Below are 22,265 nucleotides of genomic sequence, written 5' to 3' on the forward strand. Positions count from 1 at the left end.
AGATGATTTGAAAAGCATTTCTTTGTTTATTTTTGAGAGTTAGCTATCAGGCATTATACCAAATGATATTATGACTATGAACATTCTTTTCTCACTCCATGTTCCTCGTGTCTTACTTGAAGTGTGATCGTTTTCTGCGAGACGGAAGACATCGCGTGTTGCCTTCGGTTGGTGGCACCGAGAAACTCCGACAGGACACCCACATATCCACCATTGTGCATGAAAAGTTTTTTTTGTTGAACTTGCAGGAAGGCAATGAAGGCCAGGCAACTGAGCGATCCTTTAATCCAATTATAAGATTCCGATGCTGATTGTATGATCGGACTTTCCATGCATCGGGGCTGTCCACGACGTAGTTGTCCTCGGGCATTATCCGGCAATTGGGTCGTCGGACTGAATTGGATTGATGTTCCCCCACATGGAATTTCCATTGGCGGCCTCGAAAATAATGTCATTCAACCGCAGATGCCGCACCGCAGATGGGGTTTCCAGTTTCCACGACCATGATACATCACTAAACCCAAATGAACAGTCCGAATGTCTGAATGCCCAAGCAAAGTTTTCCAATCGAGGTGTGGCCAAACGTACCTCTCGTTGGGGGGTCATCCAGTACTACTCTGTATCTAATCAAAAAATCCCGGTGGTATGGTGTAGTGCTCCATCCGAATCTGCAAGGGTTGCGACGATCAGCATAAACAAGGCCGTGGATTGCTTGCCACCTTTTCCGCGGCAGCTACCGCCTACTTACAACGGACATGTCGACCTCGATGATTGGTTCCAGGCAAAAGTACTCCGGACCTCTTTGGCATGACTTACTGACTTGAACCCCTTTCTAGACCAGAATGGAGCGAGAGCTTGTTTTGCGGTGGCGAAATTTGGATAGAGGATCTTGGCGGGGACTGGACATACGCTTGATTAGTAATTTGTAACGTTGTGTATAGCAATAAGTTGTCCCTCTTTTGTCTACTTCATTGCGTCCTCGGGATGGGTACTCACGGGCGTCTTAGTTTGTGTTGCGAGCCATTGAGCTAGAATATTGAATGCAATATTAACATAAACCCAATTTTTAATGTGTCTACAAATCCAACTGTTTCGTCTGTGTGAAGTGTTTTTAGCATTTTACTATAAACTGCAAAACTTTTTGCGTAAGACTGAGGCAGAAAATGGGGAAGAAAGAAGTGACCTTGATAGTCAACATCTTTGAATGCTGTCTATCCGTCGTTTACACGCCTAGGAGCTGGGTTTTCTTCAATAGCATCTGTCTCATTCAATATAGAAGGAACGAGTGCCAATATTCCTCTCGGGACCGTTAGACCAATTAGGCACGGTTTTGGGGGAGTGGTTTGCTTTTTGAGGGTTAGCATCGACTAGCACTGTGTAAAGAAGACCTTTTTCTTCAGTATCAAGAGCTATGCTCCTTTGGAAGTTTGCATGTGTAAAAGACAAACTCTCGATCCTGTTCTAACTATGCAAGAACGGTCTGCTCTTTCTAGTTGACTGGCTGAGGCAAACAACATGGTAGTTCCGTTTCAGGATGATGTCGGACTGTTCAGGTCCCGGGTATGTCCAGCTGCAAACTTTTGATGTCAGCAATATTACTGTAAACAATTTAATCGCGACTTTGGCCGCTGGGAATCCCATTTTGTATGCTCGCGGTCAATAAAAACAAATCTAGAGAGTATGTAGTCTAGGGAGTATATATATGCTTCATGAATGGCAGCATGTCATCATAATAAATACAAGGAATTTTCAACCCCCATTTCTCTTCTTTCTATTCTTTTTTGATTTCTGATTTACCCATTCGGGACTCCGATCATCAGGGTGGTAAGGCATCACCTTCAATCTACCCCTCCTTCAGACAATCGCCATCCACACACAAACGCTCGCTCATGCTGCGCAAATGCTAGCCTGGCGACCAGCTCCCTTGGCAACGACACTCGGCACATCAGCGGCGGCGTCGAGGGTGTACTCGTAAAACGTCCGGGGGTCAAAGACGGGACCGGCGTTTCTGGCCGTGCTGCCCGTGGTGCTCTCGAAGACGTTTCCCGTGGCGCTGAGCTTGGCGGTGGCGTCGAGCTGGATGGGGTTCTGGACCTGGTCAAAGTAGCAGTTCTCCATGCGCATCTCCGTCTTGCCGCGGGCGTAGTGGCCGTACGAGGTCTGGCCGACGAGGTAGTTGTTGTAGAGGTGGGCGTGCTTCACGTTGTCGACTGAGGGGTTGCGCTGGGTGGTTTGGTCAAAGTAGTTGTGGTGGATTGTGATTTCCGCGTCGACGTTGTCGGTCCAGCCTGGGAGATGTTTGTCATGAGTTTTTGGACGGAGGGTGACCGTAGGATATGGGGAAAACTTACCAATGCCAAAGGCCTTGTTGTGGTTGCGCAGGATGGTCCAGGACACGGTCAGGAAGGTGGTGTCCTTGCGGCTGTCGATGAGACCGTCGCCGCCCCTCTCGAGGTGGACGTGGTCGATCCAAATGTTGGTGCTGTTGTCCATCTGGATGCCGTCAAAGTCTTGGGTCTTGCCTTGCTTGTCACCCTCGACGTAGGTGTTGCCTAGTTTATCCATATGAGTATTTTTTCTTTCTTTTTTTGTCCCCATACGAGACATCAGACCCTCGATATATACTCACCAATCTTGATGTTGCGGAAGATGATATTCTTCTGGTTCTGAACGTTGAAACCACCTTGGTCAATCTCGGCAGTGTCACCGAGGCCGACAATAGTCTTGTCGGACGACACCTTGATCTCCTTGCCCTTGGGAGTGATGGTGATTTTGCCCGAGACCTTGATGACGTACTTGCCAGAGGCACTGGCGTACTTTTCGAGATCGGCCTGGGTCTTGACGGTGACGACCTCGCCGCCCTTGCCACCGGTGGTGCCGCCGTTCAGGGAAGCAAAACCGTCGGGGGTACCGCTGCAGTCATCATCCGCAGCCGCAGCCTGGGGAGCCGGTGTGGGGGAGGCCTTGACGACGGTCTGGAGAGTGGTGGGCGTGGCCTTGGAGTCGGCGACGGCAGGCTCGGCGACGGCAGCCGACTCGGAGGTGGATCTGGCGGTGCTTCCGCTGGTGTACTTGGAGTCGATCCAGGAGGTGGAGCCGAGAATGTCACCGAGCTTGACGGCGGCACTGATCTTCTTGGAGAAGCTGGCGCGGGTGCCGCTGGCGCCCTTGCCGGTGTTGGCGTACTCTTGGTAGACGACGTTGTCGGTCGGGTTGGACCCCCACTTGGACCAGCCTGCCGCGTTGACGACGGAGCCGAGGTTGGAGTTCTGGACGACGACGCGGGCAAAGGTGCGCCAGGGGCGACCGAGGAAGGTGTTTCCGTCGCCGACGCCCGAGAGGGCCTTTACGGTGGACTTGTTGATGACGTACCAGGACGGGTTGCTCTCGGCGTCGCGGCCGCTGGCGGTGATGTAGCCCTTGCCGCTGATGGCGATGGTGCAGGCCTCGAACCAGGCAATGGCTCTTTGGCCAAAGATGAAGTCGGTGGCGCCCTCGATGTACGAGTTGTGGAAGTAGTGCTTGCCCTGGTTGGAGAGGACGGTGTCCTGGTACCCCTTGGCTTGGATGCCGTAGTACCCCTGCTGGTTCCCGTAGGCGCTCAGGGCGATGGCCTGGACGCCTTTACCGCGCGAGTTGACAATGTTGATGTTGTAGACTTTCAGGTTGTCGTTCTTGGCCCGGAATGTGCCGGATGCGTCATTGTTGCCGGCCTCGTCGGCGCCAAGGCTGTTGGTGATGGTGACCTGGTTCTTGGAGTAGTCCTGGTCATTGGCGGTGTAGCCGTAGATAGTGAGGGCGCCCTTCTTGGCCGGGATCAGAACCTGCTCGTTGTAGGTGCCCGGCTGGATAAAGATGACGGCGCCGCTACTGGCGGCGTCGACAGCCTTTTGGATGGAGGTATACTTGCCCCCGGACTTTGCAACGACAAGAGCGCCGGAGGGGGGCGACGTCCGGGCCGCGCCGAATGCGCCGGCCACCAGGGACGACAGCAAAACAAGGGAAGAGGCAAGCATTGTTCCTCAAGGGGGGAAGAAATCGATATGGGAGAAGACAATGAATAGATTCCAAAGGACAAATGAGTGGAAATGGGAAGAACGAACGGCTTCGAAACGAAGTTTGAGAAGTGCAACAACAATCAAGAAGCAACAAAGACTATACACATTCAACTGGGAACACCTCGCCATTTTCTACTCGACACTCTACGGAGCAACCTGAATGGATCGTCGACTCTTTGGTAAGGCCTCCTCCTGAAGGAAGCGATCCTTGGCAAAAGTCTATCTGTCCCTCAATTCGTTCATTGCGCCAACTCGTTTCTGCCCATGCATGTATCTTGGCAATCCGCGCCCACGATGATCCAATAAGATCAATCCAGCTCTAGCGAAGCCCGCCCGCGCGACTGTCGGGGTGTCTAGGTTTTTTTTTTAACGAGATGGCGCCAAGAGACTCAGGAATCGACCAGTATGTATATTTGCAGCAGAGCGACCGTTGACCTGCATGCTGCGGGATGTAAGCGTCCTTGGGATCCGCCGCACGGAAATTGCACTTCTGTTTCTGGGCGCGTCAACGGCGAGTTTCAGGGGGGCGGGAGCTCAGAGCTGCGCCGTGTTTGCGCATGTTTCCGAGACTGCGAGCCCGTAGCCGCCGGTCCGCCGTGGTCCAAAATCAGTCGTTCGGGCGGTTGACCTGACTCCGAGTGGGCAGAAGATCGTCTGACGGGTGCCCCCCCCCCCTTTTGGAGCTCAAGCAGGGGTTTTTGGAATCCAAGCTTATGCTTAGTACAGAGGCACGTTAGTGGGCCTGTTACCCGTTTAGAGGCGACTCCAAGGTCTTGGTACTGCGATGTAGCGGAGAGTGTTTCCAACTAGGAGAGCAGATCGTGGGCAAACATATCGGTTCCTGCATTTGGCAAGCTAAAGTTGGAAGAATACGAATATGGCGCACGCAGTTGGTTGAGAGTGGTTGACCTGAGAAGCCATGTGGGAAAGGGCACTTCCCTCGTATTGAAAGCGAATGCTACGTCAACGGCCAGCCTCAGCGGCGAACGGGGTACTTGTGACGCCCGATTCGAATGTGATTAGTTGTGCAGAATTCGGTTGACAAATATGCGGCCGATAGACTCTTTACAGCTCCTACAAACTTGAGTTTCATTCTCCAACCAACTACTTAAAGATGGCCATGAGAGTGTATTTTGCCGCTCAGCTTTTGCGCACCATAATGAACAAAACAAAAATCGTCTTTTTTTTCGCCCCTACTGTATTTTTCTGTTGTCTCTCCTCTGAATTTGACCAAAACCTCGGAAGATGCGGCGGCCAGATTCAAATCCGAGTACATTATCTACGTGAAACGAGGTTGCTTGGCGCTCATATATAGTCCCGTTTCCTCTTTATTGAACTTTCAAGTCAAAGAAACCGAGGATATGACTAATGCTACATGTCGAGGGATAAGAGCTGGCTAAATGTTGCACCAATGAGTTGTGTGACTGGAATCGCCCCAGTGGAATATAAGAGCGACAAGTACTCTATAGATCTATAAGTTTGGCATAAGCCTTGAAGAAGACGCATAAACTTGAACAATTCTCGAGACGAAGAGAGGCAGCCTCTTGTCCACGATCAGGAGATCCGAGAGAAGAACATCTCTCACTCGTTTTGCAAACTGACAAGTGACGTATGCTCATTTCTTCCTAAGCATACAATGGTGGCTACTAACCGTGACTCCCGATGTTGCATACATGTACTCGGCAGAAACACGATGCCTCGGTCGCTCAAATCATCTCAAATCAAATATCTCACAAACACGGCCCAAGCACTAGCAATGATGGCAATCAGTAGGCCAAACGTCAAAGTAGTGAACCACTTCTTCGACGTCCGTCTCGTCAACGGGTCCGCCTGTCTGTCCACAATCACAGCCTCCCTCGCCTGTCTCTGTTTCCTGGTCAAGGTCATGCCCTTGCCCAAGAACCGATAATCGACAAAGATGTACGACAGCCCCAAAACAAAAGCCCAAGCCTTGATGGCAATCGCGACGGTCAGGACCTGGGAGTACCCGTTCCCCTCCGTACCGTCTTGGAGCGCGCCAAAGACGACATCCATCTAGAAACTTGTCGTTAGTACGTCTTCCACCTTGCTGCCCAAGTCCAAGGGCCACGCAAGATCTCGGGAGGAGGGTTTTCCAACTCACAATAGTCGACCCCGAGTTGTTAAAAGCCCGCCACACCCCAAACGCCGTTCCAATCTTTGCTTGGTCGGCCACCAGGAGCGGGATGCAGATCTGCAAGGGCATCGAGTTGATCACGCCCGCCAAGCTGGAAAACACGAGCGCCGCGAGCGGGTGGACGTCTGTGAAACCCAACATGGAGCAAGCGATAATCCACAGCACAGGCGCCGCCGCCACGTAGTGGAACCGGTGTCCGTACTTGTCGATGGCGAGGCCGACAAAGGGGCTCAGCACGATGGGCAAGATCTTTTGCGCCGTGGAAAGATAGCCCGCCACCGCCTCCGTGTACCCCTTCATGAAGATGATGTCGGCCGAGCTGGTGCTGAACCCGCCCGCGGCACCGCTCTGGAGCAGCTGCGTCGCGGGGAGCATGAGGTAGGCCCAGGGCAGGGCGAAGAGCGCGTCCCAGGAGAAACGGCGCCGGTCCGACAGGTTCTGCTGCTCAGCGATGGCTTGGGCCCGACCTGATGTCAGTCGGAAGCGTGGCGGGACGGCGAGGCGCTCAAAGGTCACGTAGGCCACGTTCACCGCCAGGGAGAAGCCACAGAAGAAGACGGGGATCCAAAAGGTCCAGCCGTACCAGCCCGTTCCGTCACGGATGGGGATGGCTACCATGCCCGAGACGAGACTTATGGTATTGGCAATGGCACTTTCGAGACCAAAGGCGAAGGCGAGGCCTGATGCGCCGAACCAGTGGTAGAAGAACTTTGAAACCCCCCCGTCAGTCAAACATACCCCGATATGACTGTATCATGACTATTTTTCCTTTCTCCGGATACACAGCTCGCAACTCACCTTTTGCGTAGCCGAATCAAGCACCGCGATACCGAACCCCATGAGCACATGCCCGCTCACGAGAACTCTCCACAGCCCAACCTGCACGCCCGCCGCAGCAACCACGGACCCGACAAGGATCACGGCGGTGCAGCATAGCGTGACGAGGTTGGGCCCCCACCAGTCGAGCACCAGCCCGCCCGCGATGGGGAACACGGTGTTGACAAAGGCGTCGGCGCTGCTGATGACGCCAAACTGCGCGTTGTTGACGCCGAGCTCGTTGCGCAGCGTGTTCTTGAGCGGGCCCAGGGCCGAGCCGGTCCAGGTGTGTCCGATGGGCAGAGAGACGACGCAGAGGAGGGCGATCCATTTGTAGGACCAGGGGATCCTCTGCAGGGTCTCGTCGTCGTTGTCGATGGGGAGGTCGGCCGGCGAAATGCCGAGGGTTTGGATGTTGATGTCGGGCGTCTTTTCTGCGTCTGAGACGAGGGCTGGCGCCCTTGGAGTGTCTTGCATATTGATGAGGGGTGCAGTCTAGTCAACTAGTCAAGTCTCCTAATCTTCAGAGGAATCAAAGATACGGAATCATCTGCATTTAAAGATCCAGCAACAGACTTTTGTATCGATTGAGCTTCCCTTATGCCTCACAAAAGCGTCGGGGAGAAAGCCGAGCGTCTTGCAAACATCGCCACTATTTCCTGCTATCTTTGCATCTTATCTGATCCATCTGACAGGCGTCGTGATCTGATAAAAATGTCGCAAACTCCATCTTGGCGCTCAACGTGCCTATCACGTCCCTCGGCGTCTTGGTATTCTGGCCTTGGCGCTCACTGTCGTACCCATATCAACACTTGGCATCGGTCCTTTACAGCGTCGCGAGTCTTGGCAACAAGTGCCAATGACGCCCAAAAAAACACCGATTTGGCGGCTCTGAACCCTCCAAGCTCTTTTGCTAGGTAGGGTGTTCTTTTCAATAGTCTATTCTCGGTCTCTTGGGTCTCCATTGAAAGTTTCTGCCTCATGACTCGGAACAACATTTGTGAAAACTCAATCCTTCGTGCGTACTATAATGTCTCATCAAGATAGTGTCTGAAGTTGACTGGAATACGGCTTTAGTTAAAGCCCATACACCACCACTGTACCCTTGGGACAGGGTTTTCGCCACGGCTTGATCAGGCATCTGCCGCAAAGCAGAAGAGATGCATCTAGGGAAGGGCCTAGGGGGTCATGTATGGACATCAAATGGCTGGTTAAATGCCATGTCCTCTGCTCAAGCAGTTTGAAGGCTTGATGCCATCTCCCATTGGGTCAATATGAGTTTCCCGACGTTGAGTTTCTCCTAGTAAATGCAATAGCAAGCCACCTTATTAGGCAGTAGTAGCTTTGCGATCCTCAAATCTATTTAACAAGCCAATCGTCCAATCGCACCACGTGTCTCGACTCTTCATCAAAACTAGCGTCTCGTTACAGAGGATTCTTTTCTAACCATTGGATAATTCATCGGACACTCTTCATAGGCCAAGGCAAGGATATCTGAATTGGTGAAGGGCGGCTATCTCAAAGACGTGATGGACCGTAATCAACGAAACGAAGTATCAAAGTGTCTCAATCGTCCGTAAAGAGACGCCCAAAAGCAAGATTATCCTTTTTACTTCAAAGGTAAGTACCAGTACAAACCTTTCTACTGGTCTTAGAGTCTTTGTGTCTGAGAGAAGAAGGACGCTGCAATTTCACACATGTGAATATCGGGAATTTGTGCCAATGTTCTCCATTTCGAAACCTAGTATACTTCATGTTGTGACGATACCGGGTCAAGGCTATTTAAACCATTCATTATCCTACACGACGCAACTCTTTGGCGCTTCAACACATTGTATGCAGACCCAAAAATTTACCTTCAGTCCGTGCTTTGAGACTGCGTATACTATATGCTCCCTGTGGAAAACAACCAAAAGTAGAAGACAGATGAATCTAGTTTAATCAATAGCCCAGTTCCGTCCATGGCCAGCTTACAAGCTCACGGGCGCATTGCCAACGTAACCTTGCGCAAGAAGTCACACCGCGTAAGCTTCTCTGCGCTTCATCTCCATAAAATTGAACCGTTGGCTGTACCCGGTATAAGAGCTGAGCTATAACTTGAGTTTCCCCGGCTCCTTGGACTATGCACCGTCACAGCCGTAAATTTCCTAGCCCGCCAACTGGTATGCCTCTGAGCAACAGCTACCTACCCACTCGTCAAAGTCACTGTTGTCTTGAGGGTAAGTCAAGTGTCTAGCCGGAATAATGCCTCTATGGTCTAGCCAGTTAGCTTTTAAGTATACTTACCCTTTTTGTCACAAGTATGTACCTACTGAGTAAGGTGAAACTTGAAAGAAGCTAAAGAGGACTACATCCCTGAAACCAAGTCTACACGGGACACGGGTCAGACACAGCGCTAGATGACGAAATTTTCTTCAGTGAAGTCTCTTCTACGTCTGCAACATCTGCAATAGTGAATCGCAGGTTGAGCCAAATCCAGGAGCCAACGCACACAAGAGCTCCCTGGACCCCTTCACACTCTAACCAACCCCAGCCATCAGTCATGTTCTCGTCAGAAAAGTAGCATTCCCACTCCACGTCACTCTGGGGGCCCTTTTCGTCCCTTGTCTACAAGCCTCCCCACTCGCAGACACACCCTATGTAATATGCATGCGCCAGAATCTCACATCTTCGGACCCGCCGCCTCGAGAACCGGGAAGACGGGACACAGGGAAAACACTCATCCGGTGCAAATGCTTAGGAGACAACAAGCGTCTAAGTCTACGCGCACGAGGGAGGATCAGTGGCTGAGAAGAGAATGCAGCGTTCCGTTCATGCCCCGCTCTCCTCAGCCTCTCTTGTCTCGTGCTGCTACAGAACCGGGCCGAAATTACCGGTACGCTGGATCCACACCAACTCCCGTACCACGGCCCTAGACTCCCACACACCGGCTCTTGGCATCGGTCCTTGGCGCGGGAAAGGTACAGCAGCCCAGGCTGTCGGATACTTGGTAAACGTGGTTTAAAATATCTTTGAGAGGGCTTGCGCAGTAAAGGAAACGATGCATACCGGCATGTTTTCTCTCAGCATACCACCCCCTTCCCCCTCACTGTCACCACTGTTTTGTGATTGGTCCTTGAGGGCCGCGGGGCAAAGCAAATTCTCAGTCCACACCTCAACTATCGACGCAGGCGGGTCCTGCTTCTTTGAGCTCCATCCACTTCTGCTTGTTGTTATTCAGTCTTCCTTCCTTTCCTTCGCCTTTCGCCTTTCATTGAGTCTTGTCCACGGCCGGCGACTAGACCCGCTTCAGGGTTCTTGAAAGGGCATGAGTTTCATGAACCCCCATCATGTGCCGAGGTTACCCGGCTTCAACCCCCCCGCAAGGGTCCGCTTGAGGCATTGTTCAACAGTGTATGCTAGTATTGCAGGGTCTGGGTTGAGTGCCACTTGGCTGCATATCGGTCTTGCCTTCGATCCGAAGTTGCGAGAGTAATCAAGAGCAACATTCATGAGCGCATCCCATCATTTAACGACGTAGTTGACTTATTGGCTGAGAACGACGCCCGATACCCTGCAAAAGCCCGGGAGGGTTTCGGTGTGGTCACAGGAGAGTGAAAATTGCAGCCCCCGAGCCTTGCTCCGGCCTTTCGGGGGAAAGACGTCGACATGGGCACTTGCCACTGGATCTGAATATGTAACCTTGAGAGGTCAACGGGCCAAATATACGATGAGATGGATCCCTCATTGTTGCTTTGTGCATGACTGCAGTTCTCGCAAATCGGTCGCAGATCCTGCCCTGTACCGGCTTCGACTGAAATCGACCCCATCGTCTTCGGTCTAGTAGTAAATTGCATCTTTTTCGTTTCAATAGAGCGCGGGGACTTCGGAAACAAGACGCAAATGTAATATCGAGACCCATCCGGCTTGGCAGGGTATCATCAAAATGCATCAATGTCCAACATACAGACACCCGCCGACCCGCTTCGGAGGTTCTGAAGCTTCCAAGGCGAGAAGGGCATTATGAAAACTCTCCCCCCTGCAATACCTCCGTGCAGATGGGTCTATTCCACTTGCTGTACGACCATCAACGATGGCGAGGCACGCGAGCATATGCCATATGAAGCGGCAGCTGCCCCTCTGGGCTTGCGTTATTGGAGCGGGATGCCTGCCGTCTCAGAGCATACCTTTTTTGCAGAGGACCTTCGGTGACGGATGCGGCATAGACTCGCGTGACTGCTTTCAAACTGCCCCGGGAGTGGGACTCGGTGGCCGGCGACCCCTCCAACCGCATTTGCATACCCGCTGGAATTCGGCGTATCTGTAGTGAACACTGAAGACTGCGATGCTACTATCCGATGCAGGGTTGTTTTTGGTCGGTGCACATACAACTCCTCAGATGGCCGCGACCATTCTCGGCTCCACGTTGAAAATCCTTTTACTTGATTCAATAGCCCACATAGTCGCGGTCTGGGGGCTTCGAATCCTGATGTCGGTTCTGTGGGCTTTGCAGGTACCCTGGCGTTTCTGACGACGTTGCATGGCTATGGTTTCGTGGAGGATACGGTCTAGCCAGTCTTTCGCAACCGATGAGGGGGCAGTTTACTAGATCCATGAAAACCGCCCATCTGTAGACGATCAAGAGGGGCAAATGGCGAGACCTTCCATTATGTTGCCGCTCTAATCCGCATTCGAATCCTTCACCGGGTTCGAGGAAGGATTTGGGTGGATTCCTTGTAGAACGCATGGCCCAAGACAAAGCAACACATGCAGAGATGGCCTTGACATGTGTCTCTGCTCATGTCTGCTACCTCCTGTGAGTTTGCTTGAATGTGGTCAACTGCCATTGCACCCAGCGCTGGAAGGTATTGCATCGAGTTGCAGCTTGGCGATTTGCTTGTCTCGACAGCAGGGCATGAAAGTAGCTTATTGGCAACAGACATCGACGGCTGTGCCAAAGCGTCAGAATGCCATCGCCATGCCAAGTGATGCACATTGACGGGACCTTTGCGTTGGGGAATGCCAGGAGTCCAAGGCCGATGAGACCAATAGATCTCACCAGTCGAGCACGTGGGATATACTAGAGCAGGCATTTGCCGATCCACTCTAAAATCCTGAGTGGAGAGTTAACAGGCGGCTCGCCGCGGACCACAAGCCGCGGAACGGGACCCTTGACGGAAGGACAAAGTGGTCAAGGCGGCTTTGCATCTGGCTGCTTCCTGCTCCATTGCAGTGCGTCTCCGGTGGAGAGAGAAATTAACCGGTCCTTGGGTAGGTAGTTGCGATGAGTTGAGATGTGATTACTGGAGTACGTATTCGTCAGTGATTCAGATCTTTCTAGTCAATGTCATGAAAAGAGGTAGAGGAATATTGTTACTCAGCACTTAGTCTGAGGCAAGTCAGCCAGTAAGGTTACAGACTCGTCCTTGCAGCTGATGGCGTCCAATGATTGGGCCAATGTGAGGCCCCCTCCTCGAGAGACTCTTTTCTCTCTTCTTAGTTTACCCGGCTTTTGCAATGTGACGGACGGCCCGAAGATGAGGCGGCACACCAACCCAAGGGAAAGGTGTGGCATGAAGTCGCCAAAGGCCCAAAGGCGGTGCTGAAACTGGCGGTGGGTGTTGAAATTTTTGCAATGTGGCGCGCGTGAGACATCCAGCACCGAATATTAACGAACAACGTGGTGTGTGGTTTTGTGGCACAGACAAAATTGACCTGCAATTGGGTTGCCTGAAGGGTATAGGACGCCCCACCATTTCCAAGCTTGCAGCTGAGTTTCTGTGTCTTTCCGTGCATCCTGAATTCGTGTGGGATAGACCGTCGGTGGCATGAACAAGATTACATTGAGCATGCTGGAAAACCTCATATACCCCACTATCAGTACAGGAAAAGAAGATCCAGTCGAAAGGCAAAAAGACTAGTCGTATATCTATTCATGGGCCCGTCTCGAACAATTACGCTCGCTGGCACGGTTTGGCACGGTGTACGGACTGTGCGGTCACTGACAAGGTGGCCTAGCCGGAACCGAGCCAGTCAGAGAGAAGGAATGGTGCAGAGCCGCGACACAAAATCTATCTTGTCGCGATAGTGAGACGGTCAGCTGTCAAATAAAGCAAGTGAGCATGTGCTCATCATCTAAGTTAGGTTCATCCGCTTACGGATGAGGGGGAATTGGAGGGGAACCCCGACTGGTATGTTATCTGTGCCGAGCAACGATGCTCCCCGGCGGCGAGGATGATAGCAGCGGGCGAGACCAATCATGAGGCAGTATGCTTTTTAAAGCACAAACTCAGTCATGTCGCAATGCTGCATGGTCGTGTGCGTTGCATGCAAGCGAATGGGCAAAGTCGCAGCTGCAATGGCGAAAGCACCGAGGAGCCCGGACGCGCGCTGAGCGGGTCGAACTCAATCGTTTGGTTAACGGACGAGATGAGACTGTCCGCAAGTTGCAAACTATCCTCTCCTTCTCCGTCTCCGAAGCGGTCGGTCCCAGTCAAGACTCTGAGTTTTGGCACTGTCTTTTTGTCAGATACGGCCGGGTTCCAATGGCTCAAGAGAATAAAGTAGGTAGCGGGCTCCCACAGCAATCCGAGTATAGGCGGGGCGGGGCGCCGCCGGGTCTGGTGCTGAGTCTTGCCGGGTACAATTAGCCCGGACTGATTGGGCCAAAGAGGTCGGACAACACAGACTACCACGATCCGAGGGTAGTCGTTATGTAGTCGAGGCAATCCCTGGGTGCGCTAGAGCAGAATCAGATGCAACGAGGCAGAGATTTCTTTTTGGGTTTCCACCGGCCGTCCACTGTCAAGGTTTTCGTCGGCAAGGTACGAATACGGTAGTGAATATTCGGTAGAGTCAGCGGTTGGGATATTTGAGGAAAAAATATGATTGACTTGGCGCTAAGGCGGCATCGCGGCGTTTCTTTGTGAAGATTTGGGAGGACGTATCCGTAAGTACAGGTAGAAGGCGAAAGCTTGTTGGAGATGAACACACTTGGAGTTGGCCCCCGGCCACTCTTGTTCAAAAGTGCATGGAGTTGGAGAAGACCGTAGGAGGCAGGAATGGCCGAGAAAAGAAGGAATTGCCTAAGATGAGTGCGAGTTGCTGCCCGCCCCATCTGCCCGTATCGCAGGTGCATCAACGGGGAACAAGGGCACGAACGCAGTGCGGCAGGGGTGCCTCCCCTGACAACGCGAGCTTGCCCCTGCGACTCGATAAGGAGGGCATGGAGCGGAAGGAGAGGATGGATAAAGTGGGTCGGAGATGGGCCATGCCTGCCTCCAGCTGCACCTCATACAGAAACGGCAGCGAAACAGCATCGGGGGCTGCAGGAGCGTCATTGGGTGGAGGGAAGGAGGGAGACAAGACTTGGCGGCAGGTGAAGTCATTCCCGGGCCATCTCAACCTCAATTCCTGTCGCAGCTCGCCATGGTCGTTGCCATTGTCGCAATTGCAATAGCAACTTCAAGGGTGATGACTTCCCATTTCCGAACTGAAATTTTCACCATATCTGAGAATCTACGCGCAATCCACACCATGCTGGCCATCACGGTTCACCCGAATCCCATCTATCGCCGTTGCTCAACTGTCGTGACATTTGTTGGAGGAGGGGGACCCTCAAGGTAGCAACCTTAGGCTATAGCTCACCCATGATTCAATTGCTCCGAGTCCCCTCCCTCCCGCAGCCGATGACCGTGCCAATGTGCTAACAATGGCCTTGCGAGCGGAGACGGTAGACCTGGGGAGCAAGTACGTAGTCACGATGCCCATTGCCCACAATTGCTGTGTATCCGTAAGGTGGTACTGCACATTTGAGTCCCGTCATTGTCACCGAAATTGTACTTGTACTGGCTTATGTAAGGAGTCAAACGTACCCGGCGTGCTTTGGGTGCGCAGCGCGTTTGGCGAATGTCCCTTTCTCTCTGCCGCGCGCCGAGGAATCGCGGATTGTCCCTCGTGTGGCACCCAGGGGCGTCATAGACACGAGGGTTGCTGCACCAATTGATTCTGCTGCTGCGAGCCAAGACGTGACATGGCAGCGTCCAAGGCATTTGCATCGAGCGAGCCCAGCTTGGTACCTATTCTCTGAGCCGGCATGCAGCAAGCCGCAGCGCGGTGCCGCTGCAGGTGGAGGTGGGAGAAAGGTGGCGGTAAGAAAAGTGAGTAATATCTAAGTCATTTGAAGACGAATCCCAAGTCCCGTTCCTGCGGAAAAGAACCTTCCCATTCCGCACCTACCTAAGGTACTTACCTTACTTACCTTTGCTTAGGTAGCTATCTGTGAGGTATGTTCCTTCCCAACCCAGAATCCCGGGCAACACATTCAACGCATCCAACCAAGGGAAGGGTCCATACACTTCCCACCCATGTGCAGTTCCTCTCCACTCGGATGCGAGAATGAGGCCGAGTGCAGTCAAGATTGGGCTGAACTGGCGCTGGCGACCAAAGCCTGCAATTGACCCGATACGCTGCACGACGCCTCCTGCCTTCACCTCATCCAGCGTGTGCGACTACCTACTTTACCTGCCTTGCGTGGCATGTACCCGTTCCCGTACCTGTTCCTGTTCCTGATTCTGTTCCGAAGTATCGCTACCTAATCAGATACCGGGCCTGCCTGCCCGCGTGGGCCGCAACCTCTAGACCACCGAGGTCCAGTCGACTTCGCACACGCCCAAACGCCGTTGCCGTATCGCACCTATCGCAAGCCACCCCGGACCGTGAACAAGGACTCGGCCTGATAGATCCATGTAACCAGACCCTTCACTGCCTCGCCCCCCCATCCGGACCATCCCCCATCTCTCCATCCACCACCACTCTGGCACTCCCCTCCCCTCTCCATCTCATCATATCCCTGTCACCATTTAATCAAGGCAAGCGCCCCGGTTCTGGCCAGTCTCCTCCCAATCTGCATGTATTTAGACTTTGGCCCGTCTTTGCCCAGACAACCCACCGTTGCTCAAATACTTTCGCAATTCGTCGACCGCTCAGCTTTCCTCCCATTATCTTTTCGCCTTCAGCTTCTCCGGAACTGACCATAATCGTCTGCCCTGCACATAAATTTGATAGCTTGCAGAACATATCTGTCGGCGCTGGTACATTCTTGCGCACTTGGACGAATTGACCGACTGAGTAACTGTCATTGCGTCATCCGAACCCGCCGAACCGGACTCTTTATCTCTGCCACCAACCCCAGGTCCCAAGCTGGAAATCGACTAAATACGAGAATCCGCGCCGTCGCTTCCATACACTACCCGAGCGCACCGCACCGTCCCGACCTCCTCCTCCTTCTCCTACCACGCAATTGGTGAAGATCCTTTCGCAGGAGATTTGAAGGCTATGAAATACGGCGAACAGCTCGAGCAGGAATCCGTTCCAGAATGGAGTTTACGTGGGTTACCCCGTTCATGCAAGACATGATTGGCACGTGAAGGTGATTCCGGCTAACCGGTAACTTTTGACCACAGATAACGTCGATTACAACTCGCTCAAGCATGAGATCAAGGTTCACACGAGCCGCGACCAGGCGACCGCAATCGCCATCCCCGGTCACCAAGATGCCGCTCTCAAGCGGTTTGAGGACAATCTCTACCACGAGCTTTGCCAACAGCACGACCGAGTCGATCTTTTCGTCTCTAGCAAGGCGGACGAGCTTTCGCGCCGATTGCGTAAGTTCACAACCTGTTGAAGAGTGTTGGGGACACGGGATTACAATGGCTAAACGCAACCCCTAGAATACATCGCCGACCAGCTTCAAAAGTTGATTGTCAAATGTGCCGAGGAAGGCCACAGCATTTCGATCAAACAGCACCGCCGGTTCGCCAAGTACGAGAGGGACCTGCTTCGCTGCGGAGAAGAAACTCTCGCGCTCGCTCGCTTCATTAATGCCCAGATAACGGCTTTCCGAAAGATTACGAAGAAGTACAAGGTAAGTGATGAATATACTGTGTGGTGCAATTGAGCTCTTGCTGATTAGTTTGGTCAAGAAATGGACGGGATCATCCACACTCGGCGCACGCTTTCGCGAAAACGTGCTCGCCAATCCCAAGAGCTTCACCCGTCGCGACCTGAATAACCTACAGACACGCTACGAGGAGTTGCTCAACACTCTCCGCACCTCCACACCCCAATTGAGCGAGCCCAGCTCGCCTTCCTCGGACGAGCAGACACCCACACGGCGAGGGTCTACCGCAGAGAGTTTCTTCGCGCCATTACCACCTGCAGAGCGAATCCCTCGAAAGCCTGTTCAACAGCAACAGCACTACTGGAATGAATATGACGATGGCAGCGAGAATGGTGGACAAGAAGAAGAATACGCCATCTACATCAATCCCGACGAAGATATGAGCTTTCCTGGTTTGGACTCGATGCGTGCGATTCTTGCCGCGCCCTTCCGTCACGCAAAGACATGGTTTTCACGGCGGCAGAATCCTGAAGGGCAGCGATTGTTGGGTAGCGAACCTTTCCTGCAGAGCTACGGCGGCATTTCACCACTTGGCACGGATACCGACGAGTACGCGAGCTCCGATGGCATGCCCACAAACGGATACGCCACACACTATGCTACGCTACCCAGCATCAATGAGCAGCAAGTGCGACGATACCGCGAGCGCGTTTTGTTCTGGGCCACCGTTGGCTGTTTCGGTGTATCTTTCCTACTACTCCTTGTGGCTGGCATTCTCATTTCAACGGGCCGCCACAAGCTCCGCGCTGAGGTTGACGCAGGCGTGATAGTCGGCGTCGTGGCCAGTCTCTTCAGCGCCTGCCTCGCCCTGGGCATGTCGCTCTATCGGCGCGACGACTTGGGCATCTGGCAACGTGTAGCTGTGTATAGCAGCTTCTTCACAGCCTGTGTGCTCAACGGCATGCTGCTGATCCTGGTGGTGGGGAACGCGGCATAGTGGCCCCTAATTTTTTCTTCTTTTTTGTTTAGCTGGGTTGTCATAGACCCATGGTTGAACTCTCTCTCTCTCCTTTGTCTATTGATTGATTGCATCGGCGACTGGGAGAATGGTGGAGGGGAAACTTGAAATTTGTGGGACTTGTTTTTTTCTGTCACTGAAGCGAGGTGAGGAATTTTGACAACCTTTGGGAAAATTCCGCGGGGCGTTTTGTTTTTTTTTCCTCTTGTACTGCAACTAAAATAGCGGCCGCATCACTGCGCCGCCAATTTTTCTTTTTTCTTTTTGCCCCCAGATACCATAACTACATCAATACCTATTAGAATTGGGCAAAATTGCTTGACTGTTGTTGGTGGCGCCCTTTGACGATTTGCACTCTCTGCTTATTCCATTGTCTGGAATCCGGCGAGAAATGACTGGGCTCCATAAGGTACGGTCTGTCGTACGGACCGATATTTAATAGTGCGGGCATCACAGTGATGGAATTTCTCATGATTCAGATGAATGCCATCTTTTTCTTATTCCCCTCCTGATCCATCGCCATAGAGAACGATGCTTTGAGTACCGATCGGTATGCCACAAGATCTCAGTTGTCTCATTACCCCCCCCCCTCAAAAGTGGCGTCCAGGTGGCGGGCGGATTGGCATGTGCTTCATGGCCGTTTTCGGTACCAGGCCGGTCCAGTCAAATCCAGAAATAAACCTAAGACAAGATGAGGCCAAGAGCATACCCTTTCCACTCGTCGGCCCCCTCCGCGAGGTTTGGATGCGAAAGTCTCAGACAGATGGAGAGATAGAGCCAAGGCACCGGTGACTAAGGTAGCACAGTAGGCACAGGGAGAGAGAGAGAGAAACCCTGCACGTTGCAATCGGCTGAGGGCTGCTGGAATAACAAAGGTCTCTCTAGGACTGGAGACGCCGCCGTCGCAGCGCCGCAGCGCGGCAGCTTCTCCTCGTCTCAACTACGGCCCATCTTGACTGGCAAGTTGACCCGAATGTCACAAACCCGCAAAACAAGGCACGTGCGAAGGAGATTGCGGGGTTTGCTGTTTGAAAGCTCCCATCGCAAGAGCTGCCTGACCTTTCAAAAGGTAACTGGAGGAAACCCTCATGGAGTTAAGCAAGAAGGGGGTTTTCAGCGTTGCGCCGTATAACGGTCTGCGTTTTTGGACAAGAGAGGGGGAGTTGTGGTTTGGTTCAATCTTTTTGTGCAAGCAGCCTAGGCGCTCATCGTAACAGAAAACAATGCGATGCGAATGGCTGGCTGGCGCCCAACTGACAAAGCCAGAAGACTCGAAATTGAGTCTCTCTGTCCGCTCGTGGAGACTTCGATGTACGGAAAACCGTACAGACTCGGAGCCCCAGAGACTAGCTCTAGCAGACTGGCGAACAACGGCATATCACGACGCAACTGCGAATGAACTGTCGTCTCCGCTAGCCAAGCATATCGCCCGCAGCCGATTCAGACATTCAAACGAGAATGGGGCTGTCTGTTGCAGGATATTGCTCAACATCGTGTCTCGAAAGGCTGGAAAGTTCCCCTCGAATGGTCTTTCCAGACAATGCAGCCGCAGCCTTACGAAACTCGTCGGGCATTCCCCAGCGCACAGGCAATCACTCTTTCCCCGCTCTGCAGTCACGGCCTGAGCAACTTTTGCCGGTGTTTTGACGAAATAGCAGCAAATTGAGACTCGAGCCTCGCAAATGTTTGCTTGCAGACTGGAACGAGAATAGGGTTCGTCGCATGGCCCATCCGTGAGCTCTGGACCGGTCGCATGGAGGATGACGAAGTGTTATCATGCGACATTGCTTGTGACCAACACAGATCGCTTGGTGGCTATGCATAGCCGCGGACCTTTCCTCAATCCAATCCAAATTCCTTTGGGAATTGCCCACGGTATCTTTGCCTGATCCAAAATCAGCCGTCGCCAGCCGTCAATGTAGACAACGAGCTTTGTCTGAGTGTTGATGTGTGGACAGATCGTAGATGCGGAAACAACTTCGGATGAAAACGACGTGCCGTCTCCACCGCCGGCGACTCTGCTCAGACGAAGTTCAATATGATTTATGCCGAGGGGCCGAGCTTCTGCTCATTCGGGAGCCGAATAGTGTCCGCAAGTCATATTGCCGAGTGTACATCTTGTAGAGTCAGCTTTCAACTCCGAACTCGCTCCAGACCATCGACAATTTGCTCACTTTTTGCACATTTTGACGCCGGTACTTCTCGCCTCGTGGACCCTATCGAACTCTTCCAAAAGCCACCCTAGAGCATGAGATTAGCAAGTACCCATTGTCTTGCCGGCTTTAGGGGGCCTTACGGGAACAGGCCCATCTTTTGGTTGTACTCTCAACGTTCTGTCTGACCTCCGCCATCAGGTCGTCTGCACCTTCTAAGAGGGAGTCGTAGTGGAAGAGAAGCTGCATCGTGTGGAAGAGAGCATACGGCCAGACTGCTGCACAGTGCTCCAAAACGTCATCGCGATTGGAGTAGGCGTTGAAGATCCCGTTCGAGCCATCAATCACGAGACCAATGGTGAATTTGATGCCGGCAACTGCCTTCTTCATTTCCATATCGGTCTCTGGGTCCCGGGCAGGCGTTCCTGGCCTATTGGCAGTGTACAGGAAAGAGTAAAAGAGAAGACAGAACAAGCTAGGGCGTACTTAGCAAACTGCAAACCACATTGGCCAGCATCATCAACCTACCTAGCACAAAGAGCATAAGTGTTTAGATTCTCACTCCAAGTCTCGGATCGAGTAATCAGGGCTTCAATGAGGTCTCTCGTCGCCGATTCTAGCTGAACAAACGAGTAGACAGTCGGGGGTTCTTCGATTTCGGCGTTTGCCGCCTCCCAATTGACGGCGTAGCCAAGAAGTATGGCGGCTTGGCAGGACCTTTGAAAGGCGCCAACGCGCACCGACGCCGGGATGTTACTAGGGTACCGCTTGATCATCTTGATTGGGCCGTTTCTGTCGTTATCCCAAAGAAGATGCTCCGTCGGGAGAAGGTCGTCGTCAGAAGGCATGTCCATCTGGAGCGGTGTCCAAAGTGTTGCGGATTGCTCGTGGGAGATCCTATGCGAGTCAGCAAAGCCGCTCACAAATGACATCCAGCAGCTCGTACTTATCCATGATCACAAGGACCCACCAAAGAGCTCGTATTTGCTCTTCTTCGGGCTCAGCAGGCAGGTCCTCTTCGCCCTCAATGTATTTACCTGGTCTGAGATTCAACACCTTGCCGATAGAAGCCGTCTCGCCGAAAGTGCGGTAGCAGCGAGTGATGTCGCCATGGCCCAGCTCGTACAGTGATATCAGAACACCGCACTGGACATGCTCAATCTTGGGCTTTGAGAACGCTTTCCTCAGAGTCCATATCCGCTTGGCTGACTGATAGAGCGGATGATGAAGCATAGCGGTAGACGAGAACTCGTCACAATTCCAGATGGTCAGTAGGTGGATGCACAAGACAAGCAAGGCCAGGTCGGAGTCGCTGGGGTTGGTGTCGAGCTGGGCCGCAGCACATCGTGCCTGCCAGACCTCGGGGTGGATTACGAGGAGCCATGTGTTGACGGTGTTGAAGTAGGTGTTGATGGAAGCTTTCCAGTCGATGCCGTTTCCGTTCAGGAGCTGCATTATCTGATCAGCAGTGAAGTCGACCTGATTGAGCCAGTCGAAGGCAGGCCGGGCGTCGCCGCCAGAAGAGTTGGCATTGCCAGTGGCGCCCTGCGCATCGACAATGGTGAGGGATGGCGGGTTGACGACAAAGTCGTAGCAACAATTGGTGGTGAGTCTACATGCTAGTCAGAATAGGCGTGGACATTTTGGCGGGAGCAACGTCCATTGAGAGGTAGGGAGAGAGGGGGAGAGAGAGAAAGGGCGGGGAGGGAAAAAAAGACAAGGCTCACCTGGTACATCTCGAGCAAGCGGGCAGGCCTTTGTCGCACTTCTTCTTGGTTCTGGTGCATTTTTCGCAGGCGCGGTGGGCGCGGGGCGGGGCGTCTGCGGCAGACTGATGACTTGACGACGACGACGATAAACGATTTGTGTAACGCGAGCTCGAGTTGACATTGTCGGAATCCTCGGACGGCGGCGTCACGGCAAGTCTTTGGACCTGTCTCGCCATGTTGTTTACTTGCGTCTAGACTCGCAGTCGCTGCGCTGTGCTGGATTCGGTTACGCAGCTCAGCCAGAGAAGCGCGGGTGCCGCCAAAGGGCAAACTGCACGAGGCGATAAATTGACGCAAGAGATGGTGGAAGCAGAGTTTCGATGGTGCAAGCGCGAGAGGGTCAAAAGAAAACGAGAAATGTGTCCCACCACGAATTCGTCTCCGGATGGTTGTCGGCAGGGCACAATAGTAGACTG

At 52.9% G+C, this 22,265-nt stretch overlaps 4 protein-coding genes across 4 annotated transcripts; 1 reads left to right on the forward strand and 3 right to left on the reverse strand.

The window, feature by feature from the left end:
• Positions 1 to 1,887: 1,887 nt before the first annotated feature.
• On the reverse strand, positions 1,888 to 4,016 carry CORC01_10581 (pectinesterase; the record flags this gene model as incomplete). The annotated part of the gene is made up of 3 exons (XM_022622208.1): positions 1,888 to 2,288; positions 2,352 to 2,552; positions 2,630 to 4,016. The coding sequence occupies 3 exons, from the start codon at positions 4,014 to 4,016 to the stop codon at positions 1,888 to 1,890; spliced, it is 1,989 nt and encodes a 662-aa protein (XP_022471287.1).
• A 1,758-nt stretch (positions 4,017 to 5,774) lies between these two features.
• Positions 5,775 to 7,506, reverse strand: CORC01_10582 (uncharacterized protein; the record flags this gene model as incomplete). The annotated part of the gene is made up of 3 exons (XM_022622209.1): positions 5,775 to 6,092; positions 6,181 to 6,921; positions 7,012 to 7,506. The coding sequence occupies 3 exons, from the start codon at positions 7,504 to 7,506 to the stop codon at positions 5,775 to 5,777; spliced, it is 1,554 nt and encodes a 517-aa protein (XP_022471288.1).
• Positions 7,507 to 16,344: 8,838 nt separating this feature from the next.
• CORC01_10583 (SPX domain-containing protein) lies at positions 16,345 to 17,906 on the forward strand (the record flags this gene model as incomplete). Its single annotated transcript, XM_022622210.1, has 4 exons — positions 16,345 to 16,396; positions 16,473 to 16,673; positions 16,740 to 16,933; positions 16,992 to 17,906. The coding sequence occupies 4 exons, from the start codon at positions 16,345 to 16,347 to the stop codon at positions 17,904 to 17,906; spliced, it is 1,362 nt and encodes a 453-aa protein (XP_022471289.1).
• A 2,191-nt stretch (positions 17,907 to 20,097) lies between these two features.
• On the reverse strand, positions 20,098 to 22,025 carry CORC01_10584 (uncharacterized protein; the record flags this gene model as incomplete). The annotated part of the gene is made up of 5 exons (XM_022622211.1): positions 20,098 to 20,168; positions 20,224 to 20,555; positions 20,609 to 20,977; positions 21,027 to 21,692; positions 21,808 to 22,025. The coding sequence occupies 5 exons, from the start codon at positions 22,023 to 22,025 to the stop codon at positions 20,098 to 20,100; spliced, it is 1,656 nt and encodes a 551-aa protein (XP_022471290.1).
• Between the last annotated feature and the right edge of the window lie 240 nt (positions 22,026 to 22,265).

This window comes from Colletotrichum orchidophilum, assembly GCF_001831195.1.
Source record: "Colletotrichum orchidophilum strain IMI 309357 chromosome Unknown Scaffold_106.1, whole genome shotgun sequence".
In the NCBI taxonomy this organism is placed as follows: domain Eukaryota; kingdom Fungi; phylum Ascomycota; class Sordariomycetes; order Glomerellales; family Glomerellaceae; genus Colletotrichum; species Colletotrichum orchidophilum.